Below are 20,361 nucleotides of genomic sequence, written 5' to 3'. Positions count from 1 at the left end.
GCATTATCTCTCACCAAATTTGTATAAATTTACTGAGAGTGAGGAAGTACAAACAAAGTCAAGTAATATCTCTAGCAGTCATATATACACACATTCAATAGTCCTTAATATTGCAGCTGAAAATGATACCTCACTAATAATAATAATAATAATAATAATAATGTTTTAAGCAAAATTATGATTATTTCATATACAACGTATAGAAATAAAACCGGTTCTCGCCCAGCACAGATTAACCGGGTTCGCGCGGACACCGACCGGTCCAGAGCGAGCTAAGAGCACGCAGCCGAGCGAAGTACTCTCCAAATGCGAGCAGTCCCTTGGCCGCTTGGCGCGTGGTGAGTATCCGCGACATCTGCTGCAGAGTTTGCTCCCGGAGATGATCGGCCTGCAAAAATGGCAGCACTCATCGAGATTCGAAAAATTGATGTATGGATTGATCTATATGATCACATTCAGATGGTGTTGTTTCGCAATGGAAAATAGAAATAATATGCATACCTGGTGAATGAAGCCTTCGAGGGATTCGAGCTTCTCAAGAGCTGCCGCCGTCTGCGCGTTGCAATTTCCGGCTCCGACGACGAGAAATGTTATGCTCTGCGCCAGAGTCTGCTGAAGCTTTTCCATGCCTTGTGTGAGAGCATCCTCCGCTTGCATACAGGAATGCCTTAGGTTGAATATGTTCACATTTTGCTCGTCTGTTAGCGGCTCGAGCTGCGGCATTACCACCTGCTCGACGGAACCAAATGTCGGTTAAGTTAGTTAGTGTAGGAAGAGATCCAAAAAGGAGGTTATTGATCGGAAAGGTAGTAAGGCGCATACGCCGATGAGCTCGGACGGTTTGAAACCTCCAATCCAGAGGAAAAAGCGCTCGAGCGAGGTCTTCCACATGCCGGAGACTAAGTAGAATGCATCTGCCCTCGCAGCATCTCTCTTCATCCGGAAGAGGTTGCAGTAGTGGTTTAGTATATTCTCTACTACTCTTTGGAGCTCTGCATCGCCAATAGGAGACTGCAGGACAGTCCTCAGGTTGGATATATTTCGCTCTTGCTCTTCGATCCAGTGACTGTATTCCATCTCAAATGCAGCTATTCCTGTGATCCACAGCATTGCCAATGCAGTTGCTTTTGGTTTTTTTTCTTTTTTTTTTTTTTTTTTTTTTTATCTTACAAGTGCAAGAGTGACAATGAAAACTGTGGGAGTGTTAGAAGGGAGTACCTGAGTTCACTGTGCCGCCGCATAGTCCTATAGTGGAGGATGATGCGCCGGAGATGAGCAATCCCTGCAATCAAGTAATGATCGGAGGTGATTTAAACAATGCGATTGGTGTGGAAGAACACATATGGAATGAATTAACTTGTCAAGTCACCTGTTGTCTAGCCCTCTCTAGTTCGAGCTCGAGCTGTGCCAGCTTCAAACGGCTCGTCTCCAGCTGCTGCACGTAAGCCTATATGTATATGCATGGAAAGAATTTGGTGAAGACCGTGAACTCAAAAGAGTAAAAACATCAGCCACAAGTGACATTAATTAGTTATGAACCTCTCTTTTACCTTCTTCCTTAAACGGCTCTTCCTCGCAGCCTCGCGGTTTTGCTCCAAACGACGTTGTATCTGTCGCATTTTAGAAACACAACAATTTGAGAGCTTTCAATTTTCAATATATGCCAAAGATATCATCGAAAAGGGGGCACAAATGTGTTAAGTAGTATTCACCTTCTCGGAAACACTCTTTGATGCTCGAGTATCTTCCGTGTGCTCGAGCGATTTGTCAGAAGTGTACTCAATCTGGATTTGAGGTTAGATGATTAACATGAATACAAACCTCATAGTTCATCATCAATCCACACAACACACACACACATAATTACAGATGTGATGCTTTTACTTTTACCTTATCATCAACCTTTGTGTCCATCTCTGTCATTACACAGACGCCTGTTCCGGAGCTGATGTTGCCATCAAAAGCATTGTCCCACAGGGGCATTTGGTGGAGAGGTTCATACATACTCATCCTGCTTGGAGGTGCAAACTGAGTTGTCGGAGAAGTCATATTACCAACCTTTGAAGGAAAATACAAACACAAGGTATGATAACCATTAGATCATACATAGCTTGACAAACTCATTAGCTAATAAACCCATACTCATACATAGGAGACCTACTAGTGTTTCAATTGTTCTCTAATTCTACCGATCACCATAAGAAAGCTAAAAAGGGATTGAAACTAGAAAACACACTTACCTATATGCATCAAATTAATGAAGACTTGAAGAGGGAAATTGTATCCGATGAGCTAAGTCGAAAATATAGAAGCTTCAAGTAAGAAATGAAGAGAAGAATTCTGAATCAAACCCTCTGAGAATCTTGATTAAATCCCTTCAGGCAGCATATTTCAGATGGTCCAAGAAACGTTCATTCATAGCTTTATCACTCAAACATTTCTCTGGCTCAGCAAAAAAGCAAGGCAACTGATAAAAGAATGAAGCCAAAGAACTCTAAACTTTTGAATATAAAAAATGGCTGAATAAAGGCAATACATATATATATGCATATGCATATATATATATACATATGTATTGTATGTCTGGTTTTGATTTCTACTGATCCCACTCACCACTGCTACTATATACTAATCCACTGTGTCAGAAATAAAGATTCTCCTTACTCAAGGGGTGTGCCAAACATGGTGTTTTAAAGCCTCAGGTAAGTCTGAAAATAACCCATACAAATGGAAACTAGGCAGCCACTCTCTTGATAAGCTTAAATTTTACTTTGCCATAAAGCAGCTTTGCAAAGCCAAGAAAAAGGTTCAGACACATGGAAAGATTCAGTCATATTTTCATAACAAATGGGCTTTGAACATGACAGGCATTGTGTTTTATTTACTTGTTCTACTCTACGTTTATTGACTGATACCAAAGTACATAGAAGCACAAGCTACTAAATATTACATGTACGTAGCATACTGGTGGCATAATGTACAGATTTGGAGCTTTGAAATAGCTGAGATCGTTAGTTTTCGTGGTCCCACAGGACTCTCAAACGAGCGACAAGTGTGATCAGGGATTGTCCCGAACTTTTCGGAGGGGCTTATTAGGAAGTGCCAGCACAACAGGGGAAGCTTTGGAAGCTAGAGCTACAGAAAGGAAATCGCACGGTAAAGTCGTGGAGATTGTGTGCTCGCTAGCTTGGTCACGATAGTGGAATAGTGATGCTGATTCAGAGACAGTAAAAGGTTCGTACATTCGATTCGATATAGTTTAGGCCTTGATAGAGGAACACATGCACTGGAATTTTGCTGCTGTTAGTAAGTAGTGATATGTAAAAGTTCGATTTCATTATTGGCGTTCATTTAGCTCGACACTTGGCCTGATTACATGGTTAAAATATTTGTCCCAATCTATATATGTTACTTTTCGGCAAATGTGTGAAGAAAAGGCTACTCTTTTACTGCTTTTTCTTTGTTTCTTGGCTAACTGTCATCATATGCTTATGGTGATAGAATCTGGGAACAAAAATGTGTACTTAGACAATGTGGCAATGATTTGCTTAGTAAAGATATGTGTGTTCCCTCCAAAGACTTCAAAACTCTAGTCTAAGAACAGAGGAAATTGTGTGGCATCGAACCATAAAGAATATACTTTTCCTTATAATAGAAATAACTTTTTGCCATCCAAGATTGATCACACTTTTCCCATTGCTCTCTTCAGATGAATTGCAGTCCAACTTTTCCTGCAAGAAACATCGAGGTTGCGCCAATGCTCGTATGCATTGTGGTTTTGCACAAAGACATTGATAACTACAAATGGTATGGATCATTAAGTTAATTATATCTCTCCAAAGTGTTTTATGCATTCTCCTTTCACTAAGCTCTTTCTTTCTTGTTGTCTTTGTTTTTTTTAAATATCCTTTTTGTCTCGGATCATTAGATGTGTAAATAGAGTCTTAATTCACTTATGACTCTTCCAAATGAAGAAAGCCAAAGAAAAGCAGTGGCCCTAAGCTTTTACCTGCCCAATTATCTTAGCTTTTGTGCAAAAAGTAAAATCCGAAAGCAAGAATTATCTCCACTAAAAATATGGGAACTCTCTGAGGCCACAAAAAAACAAAAACTGATCAAATAAAAATAATAGAGAAATGTAGAGTTAAAAAGTGTTGTTGTAAGGTTGAATCTAAACCAAGATTCTGCGTATAATTGTGAATATACTTCCAGAGCACAGAAGCTTAGAGGCTAAGCTTTAGAGCTGTTTATTGTGTTGTGTCCTGTAAATAATGGAGGTTGAGCTGTGTTTCTTGCAACAAATTATAGTATATAACAACATGAAATGTCGAATCGGATTAGCACAAACTTATGTTTGTTAAATGCAAGAAAAACATCGTAAATCTAAAAAATCCCCAAAAGGGGAAAGGCTAAGCTTTGCATTGATGAGTTATTGCAGCATGTATAATGGGAGCCTTCTTTTTAACTATATGATCATTTTTATTGCTTTTGTCCTATCAAATGCACAGCACCGTGACGAATCACCAGGTGACTGTTAGGTGTTAACCGAAAAAAATATCTTTTTTAAGCACATATTGATCGATTGATTTATGGAGGTGATGCAAGAGGTGATGAGTCATGTTTATGTATATGTGATTTATTATCAGGTGTGTGGGTAGCCATGGCACTTTGTTGCCTTGTATGTATAAATGATTGAAGCTCTTTTATTGTGCTGAGTATTAAAGATATAAAGAAAACCACTACAAGCAGCAAAAGGGGAGAGTGTAGAGTGCTTTACTTCTTTTGGCTTTAAAGCTTTAAAGATATATGTGATGATAGGACTTAATAGTTTTTAATTTTTTTGGTGTGAGAGTGTTTTTCTATCCTCACCTCAGCAACTTTATTTTTGATTTTTTAAGTGTCTTCACTACTTTATGAGATAAGCAATGTTTATGGTAATACTGTTTACCAATCAAACCTCAAATAGTAGTTAACATTAATTTGAATATATATATATATATATGGCTTTAATTATTAATTTGTCTTGGATCTTGAATATATATATATATATATTCTGTTAAGATTTCTGAAAGGTTGTGCTTAGCTTTAGCTTCTATCTAATCTGGATAAGGGAGAACCTAATTGTATAATAGTATAATTATGATTTTGATTATTTTTTTTTTATTGGTAATGCGGGATGCAAGAATATATAATCTTTATTGCTGTGAAGACAGGCTTATTCTTTAACTAAAAATCAATTGTGTACGACGAGGTATATTACTAACTTCCTTATTCAATTAATTCTGGACTGATTGTTTATTCCAATATATATATGTGCGTAGGAACCCTAAACCCTAAACTCGCAGCTGTTATTCAACTAATACAATCTGAATAAATTTCGGCAGAACCAGTTGAAAAGAAAACTTTTGATTGTTGAAGGTAAGATTATAAGGTGTTTACATTACAGTAGCGGGGCGGTTTTAATTCAGTTATAAATAAAATAAAATCAAATCAAATCAAATTTCAAATAAAATAAATGAAGTAGTAATTGGTGGGGTGGGCAGGTGTTTTCATTACGTACGTACGTTATAAATATAGATAGGGACACGAATGGATGGATGGATGGATGATGCTGGAAAGGTTATGTTCTTGACGAGGGCAGCGTCAGATTGAATCAATTGTTCATGCCAGAGATTACAACTTATTTACAGCTACACTTTTTAATTTTGTCACTGTAATTTTTTCAAAAAGTAACATGATATAAAATACTGGAGTAATTTTATTTTTTTCTTACTTTCCATGGATTTAATTTAATGTTTCAGCAGAATTGGGTAATTGGGAATTTAAAAAATAAAAAAAGGGTCTAGATCTGTTTAATGGCCAATCCAACTAACTCATTTAGGATCCAACTGAAAATTATTATAAACTTATATTTGGATTTAGTCATGGATCTTGATAGTTATTTCCAAACTTACTAAGTTGACACTCGGCCCAGATCCGGCCCATTCCTAATTTAGAGAAGAATTGAAGAAGTCCACTTATTATTATAGAGTACTGATATAAATAATAATAATGTGAGTGGGCTTGTTCTTGTTCTTGTTTTGTTGTGTTTCTGTATTTTAAATCATTTAAAAAAGAAAAAGAAATTAATTATGACGATTATTTCATATTGCATATAGTAGAGTTGCAGGTGCCGTTTACCCAACATCCAACTTAGAGATGTATTTCTCCAATAATGTTACTAGATAAATTACAACACATACAAAAAAACAAAATTAAAGTTAACCATTCAATATAAAACAAACAAAAATAAATAAATAACTCAATACTAAACAGAGTAATTCTATTGTCGGTGAGTTTTGTATTTCTAAGGTAACAGCTCCACTCACCACAGGCTATTATTATTATTATTATTTTATTATTAGCAAAGGAGTGGGGCAGGGGTTGTTGAAAGATATATACAGATATCGGCTTAATTTTTATTTAGCAATTTTTAAAAAATAAATAAAAAATTTATGGGTAGAAAGAGAGTGGGAGTGAGTAGTCTAACACTTGTGATTTCAGTTGAGCTAAAAATAAGAATTAAAAGCAAAGAGTGAGTATATTAATTGTAGCTTACTTATAGAATTGAATTAATGCTGTGTTGGATGGGCATATATATATATATATATAGAGAGAGAGAGAGAGAGAGAGAGAGAGAGAGAGAGAGTAAAGAGAAAGCAAGAAGAATGGGAAAAGGTAGGTGTGATTCTTAAAGGCAGGCCATTGCCAATTTGCCATTTGATTGATAGATAGATAGATAGATAGATAGATAGTATACTTTGGACAAAATTATTATGGCATTAGATTCTATTCTCTCTCAATCTCTCACTCACTCTTTAATAACAATATCAATAACAATAATAATATTCATATACTAAGTATGTATATTATTGGTGGTGTGTTGAAATGAAATGAATGCTAAAATATAATACAGCAATTGGAATGGTGGCCCAATCAACAACTCCCCCAACTCCAACTCCAACTCTCATTTCTGTTTTACTGCTCCATCTATAACTCATACACACTCTCTCTTCTAGTTCTTCCCCTCTCTCTCTCTCTCTCTCTCTCTCACTCCTATTTACCTCCACCCTCCTCACTACCTTCATTCTGCCCTCCTCTGCCTCTTACGTACGTTCTCTCTCTCTCTCTCTCTCACACACACACACACACACAGAGTACATATGGTTGCAGGAGGAACTATGAATCTCCAGTTCTGAAGCTTCAATCCAACTTCATACATACATACTTTTGCATGAACTAATACACTTTTATGATTTTTGTTTTTATTTTTTGCTTCTGCATGTTTGCCTCTCCTCACTTTATCTATCTACCTTCAATTTTTATTTTTCTGCTTCTTTCCTTTGTCCTTTCCATTTTGACCGTATTTATCTTCCTTTCCTCTTTTTTTTTTTTTTCCTGCAATTGTTTTTTTTTACTGATTTTATATTCACTTGTCAAAAATTACTTTCCGGTTTCGAAAATTTTAATTTCATAATATATAGAGAAAGGAGATGGAGTGACTTTGGGGGTTTGGTTTGCAGGCAGATTAACGTTCGTGTACATGGCGGAGGTGATTGTCAAGCGGCCTTCGCTAACGTGCGCGGTGGGCCCCACATCTTCCTTACTCCTGCTCCTTGCTCAGCTCCTCTGGTTTCAACAGGTTAATTTTATTATAAACGTCATAATAATATTATTTGAGTCGGTTTAAATTGTAATATTATTTGAGTCGGTTTAAATTGTGCATTTAGATTAAATATTTTTTCCTTATCCCAACCAAAAGCTAATTTCTTTAATTTTTTAAGTAAAAATAAAAATAAAATCCCATTTGACTGGTCAATAGTAGACACAAAACGGATAGTATAATAATAATAATAATTTATTAAAAATCGCCTTTATGAACATTTTCTTTGTATATAATCCGACTCGCCAAATTTATGGACATTTTATTTGTAAAAAAAAAAAAAATTAAGTTATGGAGTATATATTTTTAAAGTCACGTGCGGCGTGCGTGCGTGGGTGGATAAAGTGGCGGACCTGAAAAGGGATGTTAATTGGGGAATATACGGTTTATTGAGGTCCGTCCGGGTTGGGACCGTAATAATAATATGGGCTGCACAAAACCTATAATAGCCTACGTGTCCCCTGCCTCATTTATTTATCATCACCCCTACTTGGGAACGTTACCTACACTCTCTCATATATTTTGTAATAATTTATTTTCATTTTTTTATCTGTTAATTAAATTTACTTTATTAATAATGTTGACAATTTAAAAAAATATATATATCAATATTTCATTATTATTTTTTGTACAATATTTTATTTATTGAAATTATTCCTTAGTCTTATTATATTCTTTTTCTTTTATTTTTTTAAAATTACTAACTAAATTTTTAAAAAATATTTTATTTTTTTATAACTTTTCTCACTTTTAAATAAAAGAGTATTTATTTATTTTTAATCTAGCTCGAATGAATTTATTTTTACCAGACAGAATGAGTATATCGTTTTGCCCTTTATAGTGTGTAAAATAAATAAACGACTAGAAATTGGAAAGGGGGGATTGGGGTGGCCGCAAGTGGTCCTATTTTATTTTGCTGACTGAAGTGGGCATGCTATTTTCTTGGTTTGGTGAAGTGAGATTTTGTTATTATAGTTGGGCATGGGTATGGGTGTGTAATAATAGCATTAATTAATAATAAGGTTCTTGACTTATGGATGGTAAGATTGCAAGCGAGGTTTAATTATAATTGAACAATAATAATAATAATAATTGGTGGTGTCGTGTCCCTTTGCTTAAGAATGAATGAATAATGTGTGTTGGGCCCCATGTTGTTGTAGTAGGCGTTTGAGTAGTGAAGAATTTATGATAACTATTTGGGATGGGCAGAGATATTCGGATATTCCATTTGGATATTTCGTGAGATGGGCAGAGCTAAGGCTCTTTTTGGCCATCGATTTTTACTCTTGCACTATCAAATCAAATACTAATATTAATATATATATATATTTTATGTTTTTCAAATTTTCAAAATTTTAAAACTTTTCCAAAAATATTTATCTAAATAATGGAGCCTAATTGTGTTCATTTGGGTCTGATTTTTATTTTGACTCTGTTTTGTTTGGGGCATTTGTTATGGTAAGAAAGTTGCAATCTTGGCCTTAGAATGAATGATGATTGATGATTTTAACATGACTAATTGAATGAAATGTAGCTCCAAAATATAGCCAAACTGTTGATGATGATGAGCCCAATGCAAGGGGAAGAGCCGTGTGACGCTGAGGGAGGAGACGGTGATGACAACGACGACAATGGTGACGACGAAGTTGACGGTAACGGAGACGAGGGTGATGGTGAGGGAGGCGTGGAAGAAGGTGCCCCAGGGAACAACCCCAATAGCAATGGAAGCGCTAAAAAGAGTCGAGGAGGAAGTGGCGAAGGAGAGAATGATGATGAAGACGATGAAGCGGCAAATGGGCACGATGATGATGAAGATGGAGATAATGACGACAATGGCGCTGAAGATGACGACGACGATGACGAAGATGGAGACGACGATGAGGAGCCTGATGACGAGGATGACGACGACGAGGAAGATGAAGAAGAAGAGGAGCTACAGCCTCCCAAGAAAAGAAAGAAGTGAAGCTGGGTTTAAGTTACAGACTTACAGTCCAAACCCCTTTTTTTAAAAAGAACTATGGAGAATTTTAATCAAGGCCTATGACCATTTCTGGGAGAGACTGATTATTTAGATCAATCACCATTTTTATGTGGATGTTTTTAATCTAAATTCCTCTTGGGATGCTTTCTTCTTTGCAACTATGATTTTGATTTTGCATAATGGAATTGACTAAGCTTCCAAACAGAAAATTTCACTTCACAGTAAAGGAATTAATTACTATATATATATATATATATATATATGTATACCCAAAGATGGTCCTGTGCCTAATAAGCCTTTCTGCACCTTCGAATAAAGATACAGTGAATATGAAATTGAATAATTTTTATATGCTGTACATGGCTAGCATCAAATTAAAGCAGCATAGAAATTCTAATTCCATGGAATCTTATTCTCGAAGTGCATAAATCAACTTTATCAAAGCTAAAAAAACTGGAAGGTAGAGAGTGCAGCTAAATAAGCCAAAGATGCTAAAGGTATCGACCCTGTACAGATAACCATTATAATATGTACATATTGAATAGAGCACAGGGAGTGTCCGGAAATTTTACCCTCGTTTAAGTGTATTTACACGCAGATTATGTTTCATCCGGGTGAGAATGCTTTAATCTTCGATGAAGCTCGGCAGACAGTGGCTAGATAAATGCTACAGAGAAATAAATATGACGATAAGTTATATTTGCACAAAAAAGCATGTAAAACTGCATGAGGTGCATTCTACACACATTTGTTTCATGACAGTAATTAGAGCATTGTTGCCGGGACATACTTCAAAAAAAACAACAAACCCGTGCTTCCAAGGAAGAAATCAAACAAAGATAAGGAACAACCATGAATCCCAGAAGCTATATTAGAGCTTTAATAAGAGATCTCTTGCGGAATATCTTTAGTAATGAGGAATTATGATTTTTGCAACATCAGAACATTGTAAAACAGGATGATGAGAAACATAATAAAAGTAAATACAACTCTAAATCTACCATTTAAACCTCCAAAAGTTCAATAAATCAATTCAATTCAGCTTATGTAATGCGGATCTATCAGAAACATTTATATACTAGATCAGCTGGCATATCAATCACACTGTCTGTATCTGAATATCTAATTGCTGTCATATCACTTCAAAGAAAGAGTAAAACTTACCTAAAAACGAGATCGAAATTCAAATCACTTTTTTGTTGCATCAATAAACATAGCACGAGTCCAATGTTCCACATCTTCGGTTTGTGATGGAGGAGGTGGCAAAGGAGGATGTTCAACAAAATCCCAACCTTCTATTAAGTTTTCACTCTTTCCCGACTCAGAAAACTCGTTAAGATAAAGATAACTGGCAGCGGAGCTAGGAGGATAATTAGCATATGCATTTCTCTGCACAAATGGTAAACAGATATAGTCAGATGTAATATTCAGTAACTTGAAACAGTACGCCCTCGTCAAAGTATTATTTTAATATTCAATAAAAGAAAATCTATAACTAAAAAATATGATTTCTTCTGGCGAGCAAAATCTCTTATAAAGGCTGAAAATGCTTAAATTTAAAGATTGGTTGTAACATGTGGATATCTATAGATGAGAATGAGCAGGTGATGTGCACATGTAAAGATTACAATATATATGTCATTCTAGATGGTGATAAAACTTCATCATCCTAGGAAGGCATGCCAAAAAATACTTATAGTTATAAAAGGGGCAGATATAAGCAAATTTGTTGTGCCACATTGACACATAGAGATCAAAATGAGACCATCGGCCACAAGGAAGATCTGCTTGCATACAAATTATTTATATGTGATACTAGCCAGTAGTAAGTGTTTATATCCTAGGAAGACCTTGTTTTGAGATTTTAATGAAATTTCCTTGAGCTGCTCCAGTCAACATCCTGAATTGAGATAATTCAAATTAATAAAAAAAACCCGCATCCATTTTGAAAGCAGAAAACCAAAATTGATTATCTTTAGGGGTCATGTAACAGTATTACAGTTTATTACTTTCATCCAACATAATTTAAACTTCGGATTAATTCCATAGTACTCTACAACCTAGCAGTAGCTGATTAATTATGAATATAATATATCAGAGCTTTTCAAGAAATGCAACCCGACCATTGCTTCTCCCTTTACCATCCTTGCCTCAGACAAACTTCTAACTAAAAATAATAATCGAGTAGCACTAAGAAAAATTCAAGTGAGAACACTTTAGAAAATGATAGTAAAGCATGATGCTAGATGGAACTTCTGCTGCTTGATAAACGGGACGTAGTAGCTAACACATTTTATATCATATCCATTATGTTCATAATAACTTAAAATATTTCCAAAGAAATTCAGATAGTAACTAAAACATATACCGCAGTAGGCAGTGCATGAGCACTCTCAAATAAAGTGCTTGATGAACTGACCGACTCCACATTCCATATAGATTTATTCAGCTGTTGGCTTGGATTGGATGACCTGTTACGACAAATTGATGAAGAACAATATCAAGAAAGTCACCTCAATAATGATTTGTTGAAGTTAATTTGAACTTGTCAAGGGACATGCTCTACTCACCCATTACAAGTTAAATAATCCTTCAAGGATAAAAATATGTTACTACCATTCACTAGAAGGGTGTGTTCTTATATCAAACTTCATCCAATTTCGACTATTCATCAAAAATTTTTCTCCCAAAAAACATCAAATCAAACACCTATTTTTTATTTTTTATATCATACTTAAATTCAACTTTACATTTAAAATATCGTATCAATAACTATTTTTATCACACATACAACTATTCAAATTAAAAAATTTACTATTCAAATCTCAAACCAAAATCCAAACCGCCAAACAAACACACCCAAAATGTACATCCATTGAATGCACTAATCAACATTCAGAAGGAAAAATATTGTGTTTTTATACCTTGATGATGCCATTTTCAAAGACAGAGCAGCTCGAACTTCCTTTGTAGAAGAAAGTGTATTCAACACTCTTGAAAATGCCTCAAAAGTAGAGGCATCTAAAGGAACTTCCAAAGATAATGAGTTATAGCAATATGCAGTGATGCATGCCACACTTTTCTTAAGGAGTGATATGCCTTTCTGCAAATCCTTGTGTCTTTCAATAGAATGTGGAGAAGCAGATGAATAATTGAAACTACCACCAGAGGAATCTAAACGAGGCTTTCTTTCCGACTCCATTGAAGCAACACCAAAATTACTAGAACTTTTGTCAGACCATGAAGTTTCACCCCCAGCAGTGCAAAAGTTTTGGTGAGGAATAAATAGCGGATATTCACTGATGCATAGTAGAAAGTAATTTTAGTAACAAACAGCCATGTTATCAATTAGAAGCCACAAATCCCAAAAAAATACCTTCGAGATGATGGACGAGCATCCCAATAAGAAGTACGCTGCCATATTCGAGAACAGGAACCCTGATGTGCAAAAGAAAAAAAAAACATGAGAATCCTCCAAACCAATTATGTTGGGATGAACCAAAAGATGTTGAATAGATGAAATACTAAAGCAACTAGTAGCTGGATAGCTCTGAAAAGAATAAAGACTAGTTACTATACAGCTCAATGACTGCATTAACAACATGGCATGCCAACATCTACAGAACACAATCATTTGTCTCACAATTAAAAACTGATCAATTATCAACATATCATATTCAAACCACTCCTAAAACTATCCAAGAGTTCTTACATTGCATTTTGGGGTGTAAAACAAGGTTCAATACAAAATTCTAAGTAATGCTTAAAAACATGAGCTTGAAGGTAGTTCTTACATACCGCAAATCCAGAGTTATGAAGAGCAGGAGCACCCACAACAGGGACAATAATACTTAGGAGTTGCACCATGTAGCTGATTTCAAAAGTTGAGCACAAAGAGTTAGTGCATGAAGACAAATTAACAAACAATCTGCTTTGGAGTATCATGTTAAAAGAAACACATGTTTGAGTGTGTGTAGAATGTGCAATAACAAGTAATCAGGATTTAAACATGGCGTAACACATCTTACACAGGATGATCAGGCTCGTGATTAATTACGATCAAGAGAAAATTTCTTTAGAATGAGAAGCACAGCCCTCATGAGTTACAACTGTTAAAAATGATTACTTATTCAATGATTTTTTAAGATTAAAGTAAAAGCTCATGCTATCGAATGAGAATTTCCACTTGATCATCCCAAATCACTTTGTCTCAATAAGATTTACCCATTGTTTCACCAACTTGATTTACAGTTATCCAAACTTTCTGGTTAACATATTTCAGAAATGATAACTAGGTATGCAATTTCAGGCTAGATTATAGAAGCTCAAATCCCACCAGACACTGACGACATAGACCAAAAAGTATATACTAAAGGAACCATGAAGCTAATCTACAAAGAAAATACAATAATATATATAGATCAAAGTCCACATTCATCAAAAAGGCCAGAGTATGGGAAAAAGGGATCAATATATACTCATCAGTAAAAGTATGAACTAAGCTTGCAGTTATAGCTTAATAATTTCATTCACAGCAACTTATACACACATACAGGTGGTATTTACCCCAAAGAGGCTGCAAGCTCTTCAGACGGTACTGAGTGGGGATCTAAACCTCTTGGCAAGCGCGCATTGCAAATGGTATCATATTGGCCACTATACCCTTCATTATTTTCACCATCTACACTCACCTGCAATGATATTGACATGTTAACGGAAGCCACATCAGGAAAACTAGTAACATGTGTTAGATGGAAATTATAGCGACAGCAAAGAAATATCCAAGTAAGAATGGAGAATCCACACACAATGCTTGACAAATAGGTCCAAATCAACCTTTGATGTGAATGCATTTCTACAGCAGAATTTATACAAATTAAACAAGTCTAAGATCCCCAATTGAAAAAAGGATCACCTAGCATGCTGTTATAAATAGACTCCATGCCCTTAAGAGTTCAGGATTGGAAAGAAAGCTAGTGCCTAGAGGTTGAAGATGGAAACATCAATTCAAAATCTTAAACTGCATTGTAACAATAAGCAAGTTCAAACCAACTAGGAGATGATTACAACAATCCAAATTAACAAATGGTAATAATTTCAGAAGTACCCTGCGTTGCGGAAACAGCTTGCATATCTGCTTTATAATAACAGATTGCTTGTGGAGGCGTTCAGAGGTAATTGCCATCTGGAAATTAAATTCAAGAGCAATTAATGTCTCGAAGAATAGAAAGTAAAATTTTTTATGTCAATCCAACAGAAAGATATCAACATATGTTGAATTTTTTTAGTAACATATATTAAAAAATGAAAAGAAACAAATTCTTCAAGTTTTGCTTACAAGTCCCAATCTCTGTGTGCCAATAAGATTAGGGTAATACTTCTCAAGTTTTTCCATACGATTTTTTTCCAACTGCAATTACATGTCAAACAGAAATCCAATGCATCAGTAGCAGAAAACCAAAAAATGAAATGATCAAATAAAATATCTGGAGGGATATGACCCAAAACCAGCTGTCAAAAGTTGACTAAAAGAAATATGTAATACCACACGCATAGCTGATTCAAGCAATTCGTATTTGACTTTAAGATCATGAGACTTCTTATCAATCTGAGCACGCCCTGAAAAAAATTAACCATCCAACCGAAAATAAAAAATTAAATGTGATAAGATTCAACGTAACAAAAACAACTTTAGTCAACCTTCAGAAACTTGTTCTTTACGACGCTGGAGCTTATCTCTCAGTTTGGCCAATTTCTCATTTTGAAGTACCCTCCAACTGTGTTGATCATCAGCCTTGCCCTAGAGATATTGAAAATACAGGCACTATGTGAAATTGCTACGTCTAACATAAAGCAAAAACACAGCATTCAGTGCAAATAATTAATACATGAAACAAGAATTAACATCCTCAACACAGACAATTTGATGAATATGGCTCCGTGTGTCCACAACACATGATTTGAATGGAGCAATGTAAATACATAGTTTTGAACTCCTCAAAACTCTGACAAGTTTCACGAAGATGATCTATCCTCTGGATTTCGTACCAAACAAAAACTTAATTACAGGGATATTGTTGTTGATACAAGTTTCACTTCATCATAAGTTAATTGTAATAAAATCACATCCTTCAGCCTCTAATTTAAACTCAGTGAGTCCACATCAACATACCTTAGCGACAAGAACTTGCGTCAATTTTGAATAGAGCGCATCCCTCTTACTCTTCAGCAACCTCAACCTACAACTATAATCATTCAACCTGACCAAAATCCCACCAATCGTGAATCAATTCAAGAGATCAATGCCATATTCTCTGCAGTCAACCAAACCGAGATTTTCTAGTATAATGCTGAAACATACCTGTAATTAACGCAAACGGTGCATATAGAAGCGAGATTGGAGTTCTCGCATATAGCACAGGTACTAGTCTTCCTTGTCGCCATCATCAGCTTCGGAAACTTTTTACTACGAGGGCTAAAACTCCATCACCTGAAAGCGGAGCTTTAGCAGCTTGTTGAACATAAATCAGAAGCGGCAATCAGCGTAGTTCGTGAAGAATCGGTGGCGATTTAATCGGAACTACAAACAGCTGTTTAGGGCAAAATAAAACTTCAAATCCAATAAATAGTTTTCTCCGAGAAGGAAACAAGTTTTGCTTGCAGAGGTGCGCATGTACGTAAATATCCCTCTGTTTAGGTTATTATTATTATTAGTATATTTTAAAAACAAACAAAAAGTTGAAATAATTATAGATTTGATAACCAGAAAGAATATCTATTCAAAAATCATTTAACGTATTTAATATTTTCTAATTTCTAATTTAATTACAGATTTATTATGAATATTATAATTTCTTAATTACTTGTGCTGGATTAAATTATCATAAAATACTATTTATGTTAAAAGAATTATTTTTTATTAGTAAAATTAAGATATTTTAGACAAAATAAATAATTATATATAATAATCTATTAAAATAAATATTAATTTATTTTATTATGCAATTATATAATTTACTAAAATAAATAATTATCCAACTCTTCTGTTAAAATAAATAATTTATAATGTCATTCCATAAATAGATACACTCTTATATTACCATATTTAAATTCCTCTCTTCTCTCAAAGGCCATGCTCCCTCACTCCCGTTGGAACGATCGAACGTTTGCTTTTTGCACATAAATTTTTGATTGGTGTAATATAAAAATATGGTAAATTGAAAGAATATTTATTATATTAAATATGTAGTACAATTACTAAATTAGAAAATGGTAATAGTAGCCTTTCAATGGGACGAAAGGAGCATATTAGTATTGTTAATTTGTCATCCGCCAAATCTAATAGCTTGAAAATTAAACAAGAAGCCAAATCACACAACATATATCCAAAATTTCGTGATGAAATGGGCAGTATACCAAACTTCAAGCAATAGTATACTGCAGCACAAAATTTTTTATCACATTACTATACCGGAAAATAACTATAGAATATAACACCATATCAAATTTGTAATATACCATATTTTTAATATTTTATAGATACACTATACTTTTGGAAGATTCAGTATTTAGGATATGTTGAAACTCATATTATTAATACAATACATACTATACATTATACAATAAAATTTATATAAAAGACATCCCATATATATTTAGTAGATCAAAACCAGGATCAGAGCAAAACTATAACAAAATCTTCCAATGGTAGACTGTAGAGTGAGTACTTCATAAACAGGCACGCCATTGATAGGACTGTGGAACTCAGAAAACTCGGAAGGTATAAACATGGAGGAAGAAGGCTCACATGAACTTATCTCGGATGGTCTTTTTAAGCCTTTCCATTTTGGGGATGATTTTGGGATTCATTAGATCCCTCGCTTCTTTAAGCAGAGTCCCCTCTCTGCTCGAATGGTAGGCGTCAACGACGATCCCGATCCAGTTATAAAGGCGCTCGGGAGTCCTGCAAGAAAAGCGACTACTCAGTGAGCAACATAGCCAAGTCTGTATGGAACTAATTAATACATAGGATTGGTAGAAAATTCGCATCGGTTATGGTTGAAGGGCGTACGTGTAAAGGGAGTCGAAATCCTTCCCTTCGATTTCTTCTCCTGGTGTAAAAGCATCATTCAGAGCACTCATACACTGTTCTGGATCTTCGATTGTAAGCAGATACTTCAGTATCCGAATTTCTTTAGGCATAAGCCTCTGAAGATTACCGGAAGCTGTTTTGTATAAATGGTATAGAACATCTTTCGCCTGCGAAAAGGGGTAATGAGTCAATGCAGTTTTCGAAACAACAAAAATGAAGGATTAAGAAAGCGGGATTATTAAGTTTTTACTTCATCTTTCACCATGTCTGTTTCTTTTGCAGCAGACCAGGCTTTTGTAAGCATGAGAACAAGAGCCGAATCGAGTTGATTCTTCTCTGCCAGATTATCAATTTTCCGGCAAGCAGCTTCTACTGAAGGAGAATTGATTATATCTTGAAATTTCAACTCTGCGGCATTCAGCGCTTCCAAACTTTCGGTTGCATTGTCATGTGCTTCTATGGCAGCTAAGCATGTATTCCCAAGATTCGCCACAGCTAATTACACGAAAGGAGAAATCTTAGCAGCTTTGTTTTACACAAGACTAAGAATTAATATTAAACCTTCGATCCCGACATTCTCAATTTGATACAAGGCTGTCTTATTCGAGACACGAAAGAGTTGGAAGCAAATAATGGCACAAAAGAGGCGGAGGAAGTAAAACCCTTCATGGACGGCTTCCATATACGTTTAAACAATACAAATCAAATCATTTTGATGAATCATTAGTAATTTAATACGAAGAAATCTGCTCAAAAAACAGGCTTCTCTTATCACAAGAAACAGGTAAGTCCGACCAGACAAGAAAACCTTGAGAAAGCTACACGATTCATGGTGTATTCCTTCCTTTAGTCCTAATTCAAATACCATTTTGTTTGCATAAGAGATATGATGTACCATACTAATAATTAAGAATCAAACTCATTCGATACAATTTAATTAACAGTATTGGAAACAAGCAAGTCTCACCGGCTTGTTCTTCAGGATTGTCATAGTATGATTCTGCTACAGTGTGAAGATGAACAAAAAATTCTTTTGTGAAGTCTTTTCGGCGCTTTGCTACAATTTCAGCCATCTCAGATGGCGAACTTCTGAGCATATCAAGAAGCTCATTGTGCCTCTGGACATCTTCATCTATCTGGAAGAAATGAACACAAACGATTTATTAACTGACAGCCATTTAGAACTAAATCATGATAATATGTAATCATGATGAAGAACCTTGTGATGTATTAAACTATACTTAGCACTGAGAAGTCAAAATTCAAGATATCAGCAGCCATTAATGGCAATCCATTTCACAATGGGAATATGCAAAAGATGCAGAAGAACAAAACTTAAACCTCCTTCAGCTTCCTCGCTAGCCGATGTAGCCTGTGCTTCATTTCAGGATCACTCTCACTCTCTGCACGAGTTTGGCATCGATCGTAGAAGTGTGGACGAATATTGTCCCACTCCTTGCTAAACGTTAACAGCCTTCTCCAATCAGTTGGTGTGGGCTTATCAATCATAAAGACCTGAATTAGTTTGTCACAAATCCGAATCATTTTGTGATCATCCAATTGTTCGCTAGATGCATCACTATTTTCAGTATTTTCTGTAACAGCTCCAGAGGACACATGGTCTTGCACAGATTCATTTGTTGAAGCTTCCGAATGACCAACTCCTACTGCAAGAGGAGAACTGCGTGACAAAACCTTTCGACATGGAAGAATTAATCCTGCAACCAAAAGGAGTTAGAAAAAAAGAAATTTCAATTCAAGTGTTTCGAGGACTTAAAAAACACAAAACTCAAAGAAATTGAAATCGAAACAGCAATTCACTCATAAACTTTGCATCGTGCAAAGAGAAGATAACAAATCCAAGATAAATAATAGTTCTTAAGAAAAATTAGGGAAAATTATAGACAAAAACCAGATAATGTTCTCAAAATCGCCACAAAAGCTCCTCAATTAAAGAAAACATAAGTCGACGAGATAACAATAGCACAAACTTGCTACACTATCATGCTTACAACAAAATTGCGACAATTTACCAAACCTGAGGATTTTGAAGGAATTCTGGGAATTGTCTTCCTACAAATGAAAAGAGGAGAGAAGTTTCTGGGAGCTACGGTTAAGGACCGGACAGGAAAAGCCGCATAATAGGAGTTGAGAAAAGGAGAAGTAAGCTTCATCTTCGTGGCCCTGCGCCGTTGCCTGCTGCTGCTGCTGCTTGCGAGGTCTAAGAGAAACAAGACCTCGGAACAGGGATTCGTCCAGAAATATTGATGTAATTCAGTTGGAATCGCAACGACGGCGGACGGATATGGCTCCCAATACCGACGAACACGTATATGCGTGTTTCTGTCCGAATCGAGCTCCAACCTGTTCAGCCGCTCTAAGGGGACGAAGAAGGCAAAATCTGGGGGACACGAAAACGAGGCTTGAGGAAAATGAAGAAGATAACTGCACGGCAGACGGACGAAGACGCCGGAGGGGGGTTTGGAATTGGATTGGGGTTTTATTTATGATAATTTACTGGAGTAGTCTTTGTTTTCAATTATAATCCAAAATAATTCATTTTCGCCTCATTTAAATTCTGTCATA

The 20,361-nt window shown here is 35.5% G+C and overlaps 4 protein-coding genes and 1 long non-coding RNA gene across 7 annotated transcripts; 2 read left to right on the top strand and 3 right to left on the bottom strand.

Moving 5' to 3' along the window:
* Window positions 1–85: 85 nt before the first annotated feature.
* On the bottom strand, window positions 86–2,672 carry LOC127246237 (transcription factor TGA4-like). 2 transcript variants are annotated; one of them, XM_051267490.1, is made up of 9 exons: window positions 2,352–2,672; window positions 1,891–2,058; window positions 1,713–1,784; window positions 1,551–1,610; window positions 1,370–1,447; window positions 1,219–1,282; window positions 823–1,094; window positions 502–729; window positions 86–388 (listed from the first exon to the last, which is right to left on the bottom strand). In XM_051267490.1, exons 2-9 carry the CDS (start codon window positions 2,047–2,049, stop codon window positions 233–235), a joined length of 1,089 nt encoding a protein of 362 aa, XP_051123447.1. In that variant the 5' UTR covers window positions 2,050–2,058; window positions 2,352–2,672; the 3' UTR covers window positions 86–232. The 2 variants fall into 2 exon arrangements, with proteins under 2 accessions (XP_051123447.1, XP_051123446.1); XM_051267489.1 differs by having other exon boundaries at window positions 2,241–2,669.
* LOC127246238 (uncharacterized) lies at window positions 1,973–4,192 on the top strand. The gene is made up of 3 exons (XR_007837708.1): window positions 1,973–2,083; window positions 3,033–3,234; window positions 3,710–4,192. It is a non-coding gene; the product is annotated as an uncharacterized LOC127246238 (long non-coding RNA).
* Window positions 4,193–6,982: 2,790 nt separating this feature from the next.
* Window positions 6,983–9,863, top strand: LOC127246425 (phosphopantothenoylcysteine decarboxylase subunit VHS3-like). Of its 2 annotated transcripts, none has more exons than XM_051267814.1 (3): window positions 6,983–7,149; window positions 7,563–7,681; window positions 9,237–9,863. In XM_051267814.1, exons 2-3 carry the CDS (start codon window positions 7,583–7,585, stop codon window positions 9,663–9,665), a joined length of 528 nt encoding a protein of 175 aa, XP_051123771.1. In that variant the 5' UTR covers window positions 6,983–7,149; window positions 7,563–7,582; the 3' UTR covers window positions 9,666–9,863. The 2 variants fall into 2 exon arrangements, with proteins under 2 accessions (XP_051123771.1, XP_051123772.1); XM_051267815.1 differs by having other exon boundaries at window positions 7,010–7,153.
* Window positions 9,864–10,047: 184 nt separating this feature from the next.
* Window positions 10,048–16,384, bottom strand: LOC127246424 (uncharacterized). Its single transcript, XM_051267813.1, has 13 exons — window positions 16,045–16,384; window positions 15,856–15,943; window positions 15,384–15,483; window positions 15,229–15,302; window positions 15,022–15,093; window positions 14,791–14,868; window positions 14,250–14,374; window positions 13,482–13,554; window positions 13,060–13,121; window positions 12,608–12,982; window positions 12,052–12,154; window positions 10,848–11,072; window positions 10,048–10,350 (listed from the first exon to the last, which is right to left on the bottom strand). Exons 1-12 carry the CDS (start codon window positions 16,128–16,130, stop codon window positions 10,872–10,874), a joined length of 1,437 nt encoding a protein of 478 aa, XP_051123770.1. The 5' UTR covers window positions 16,131–16,384; the 3' UTR covers window positions 10,048–10,350; window positions 10,848–10,871.
* An 866-nt stretch (window positions 16,385–17,250) lies between these two features.
* On the bottom strand, window positions 17,251–20,350 carry LOC127246789 (uncharacterized protein At4g37920). The gene is made up of 6 exons (XM_051268350.1): window positions 19,814–20,350; window positions 19,117–19,493; window positions 18,743–18,911; window positions 18,026–18,270; window positions 17,755–17,942; window positions 17,251–17,646 (listed from the first exon to the last, which is right to left on the bottom strand). Exons 1-6 carry the CDS (start codon window positions 19,947–19,949, stop codon window positions 17,487–17,489), a joined length of 1,275 nt encoding a protein of 424 aa, XP_051124307.1. The 5' UTR covers window positions 19,950–20,350; the 3' UTR covers window positions 17,251–17,486.
* Between the last annotated feature and the right edge of the window lie 11 nt (window positions 20,351–20,361).

The sequence above is a fragment of the Andrographis paniculata genome, unplaced genomic scaffold (assembly GCF_009805555.1).
Source record: "Andrographis paniculata isolate CXL003 unplaced genomic scaffold, ASM980555v1 Contig30END, whole genome shotgun sequence".
NCBI lineage: Eukaryota > Viridiplantae > Streptophyta > Magnoliopsida > Lamiales > Acanthaceae > Andrographis > Andrographis paniculata.
This window is presented reverse-complemented; position numbering and strand designations above follow the sequence as displayed.

What these genes read in the sequence shown, in the direction of transcription:
- LOC127246424 (XM_051267813.1), bottom strand. Translation starts at nt 16,130, where the DNA reads ATGATGGCGACAAGGAAGACTAGTACCTGTGCTATATGCGAGAACTCC. An exon ending in AGCTGTTTCCGCAACGCAGG is followed by an intron (nt 14,375 to 14,790) that starts GTACTTCTGAAA and finishes ATATCATTGCAG; the next exon opens with GTGAGTGTAGATGGTGAAAA. An exon ending in TTCATAACTCTGGATTTGCG is followed by an intron (nt 13,122 to 13,481) that starts GTATGTAAGAAC and finishes TTTGCACATCAG; the next exon opens with GGTTCCTGTTCTCGAATATG.
- LOC127246237 (XM_051267490.1), bottom strand. Translation starts at nt 2,049, where the DNA reads ATGACTTCTCCGACAACTCAGTTTGCACCTCCAAGCAGGATGAGTATG. An exon ending in CAAAGAGTGTTTCCGAGAAG is followed by an intron (nt 1,611 to 1,712) that starts GTGAATACTACT and finishes AAAATGCGACAG; the next exon opens with ATACAACGTCGTTTGGAGCA. An exon ending in CGGCGGCACAGTGAACTCAG is followed by an intron (nt 1,095 to 1,218) that starts GTACTCCCTTCT and finishes TGTGGATCACAG; the next exon opens with GAATAGCTGCATTTGAGATG.
- LOC127246789 (XM_051268350.1), bottom strand. Translation starts at nt 19,949, where the DNA reads ATGAAGCTTACTTCTCCTTTTCTCAACTCCTATTATGCGGCTTTTCCT. An exon ending in AATTCCTTCAAAATCCTCAG is followed by an intron (nt 19,494 to 19,813) that starts GTTTGGTAAATT and finishes TTTTGGTTGCAG; the next exon opens with GATTAATTCTTCCATGTCGA. An exon ending in GATTTCGACTCCCTTTACAC is followed by an intron (nt 17,647 to 17,754) that starts GTACGCCCTTCA and finishes CTTTTCTTGCAG; the next exon opens with GACTCCCGAGCGCCTTTATA.
- LOC127246425 (XM_051267814.1), top strand. Translation starts at nt 7,583, where the DNA reads ATGGCGGAGGTGATTGTCAAGCGGCCTTCGCTAACGTGCGCGGTGGGC. An exon ending in AGCTCCTCTGGTTTCAACAG is followed by an intron (nt 7,682 to 9,236) that starts GTTAATTTTATT and finishes AATGAAATGTAG; the next exon opens with CTCCAAAATATAGCCAAACT.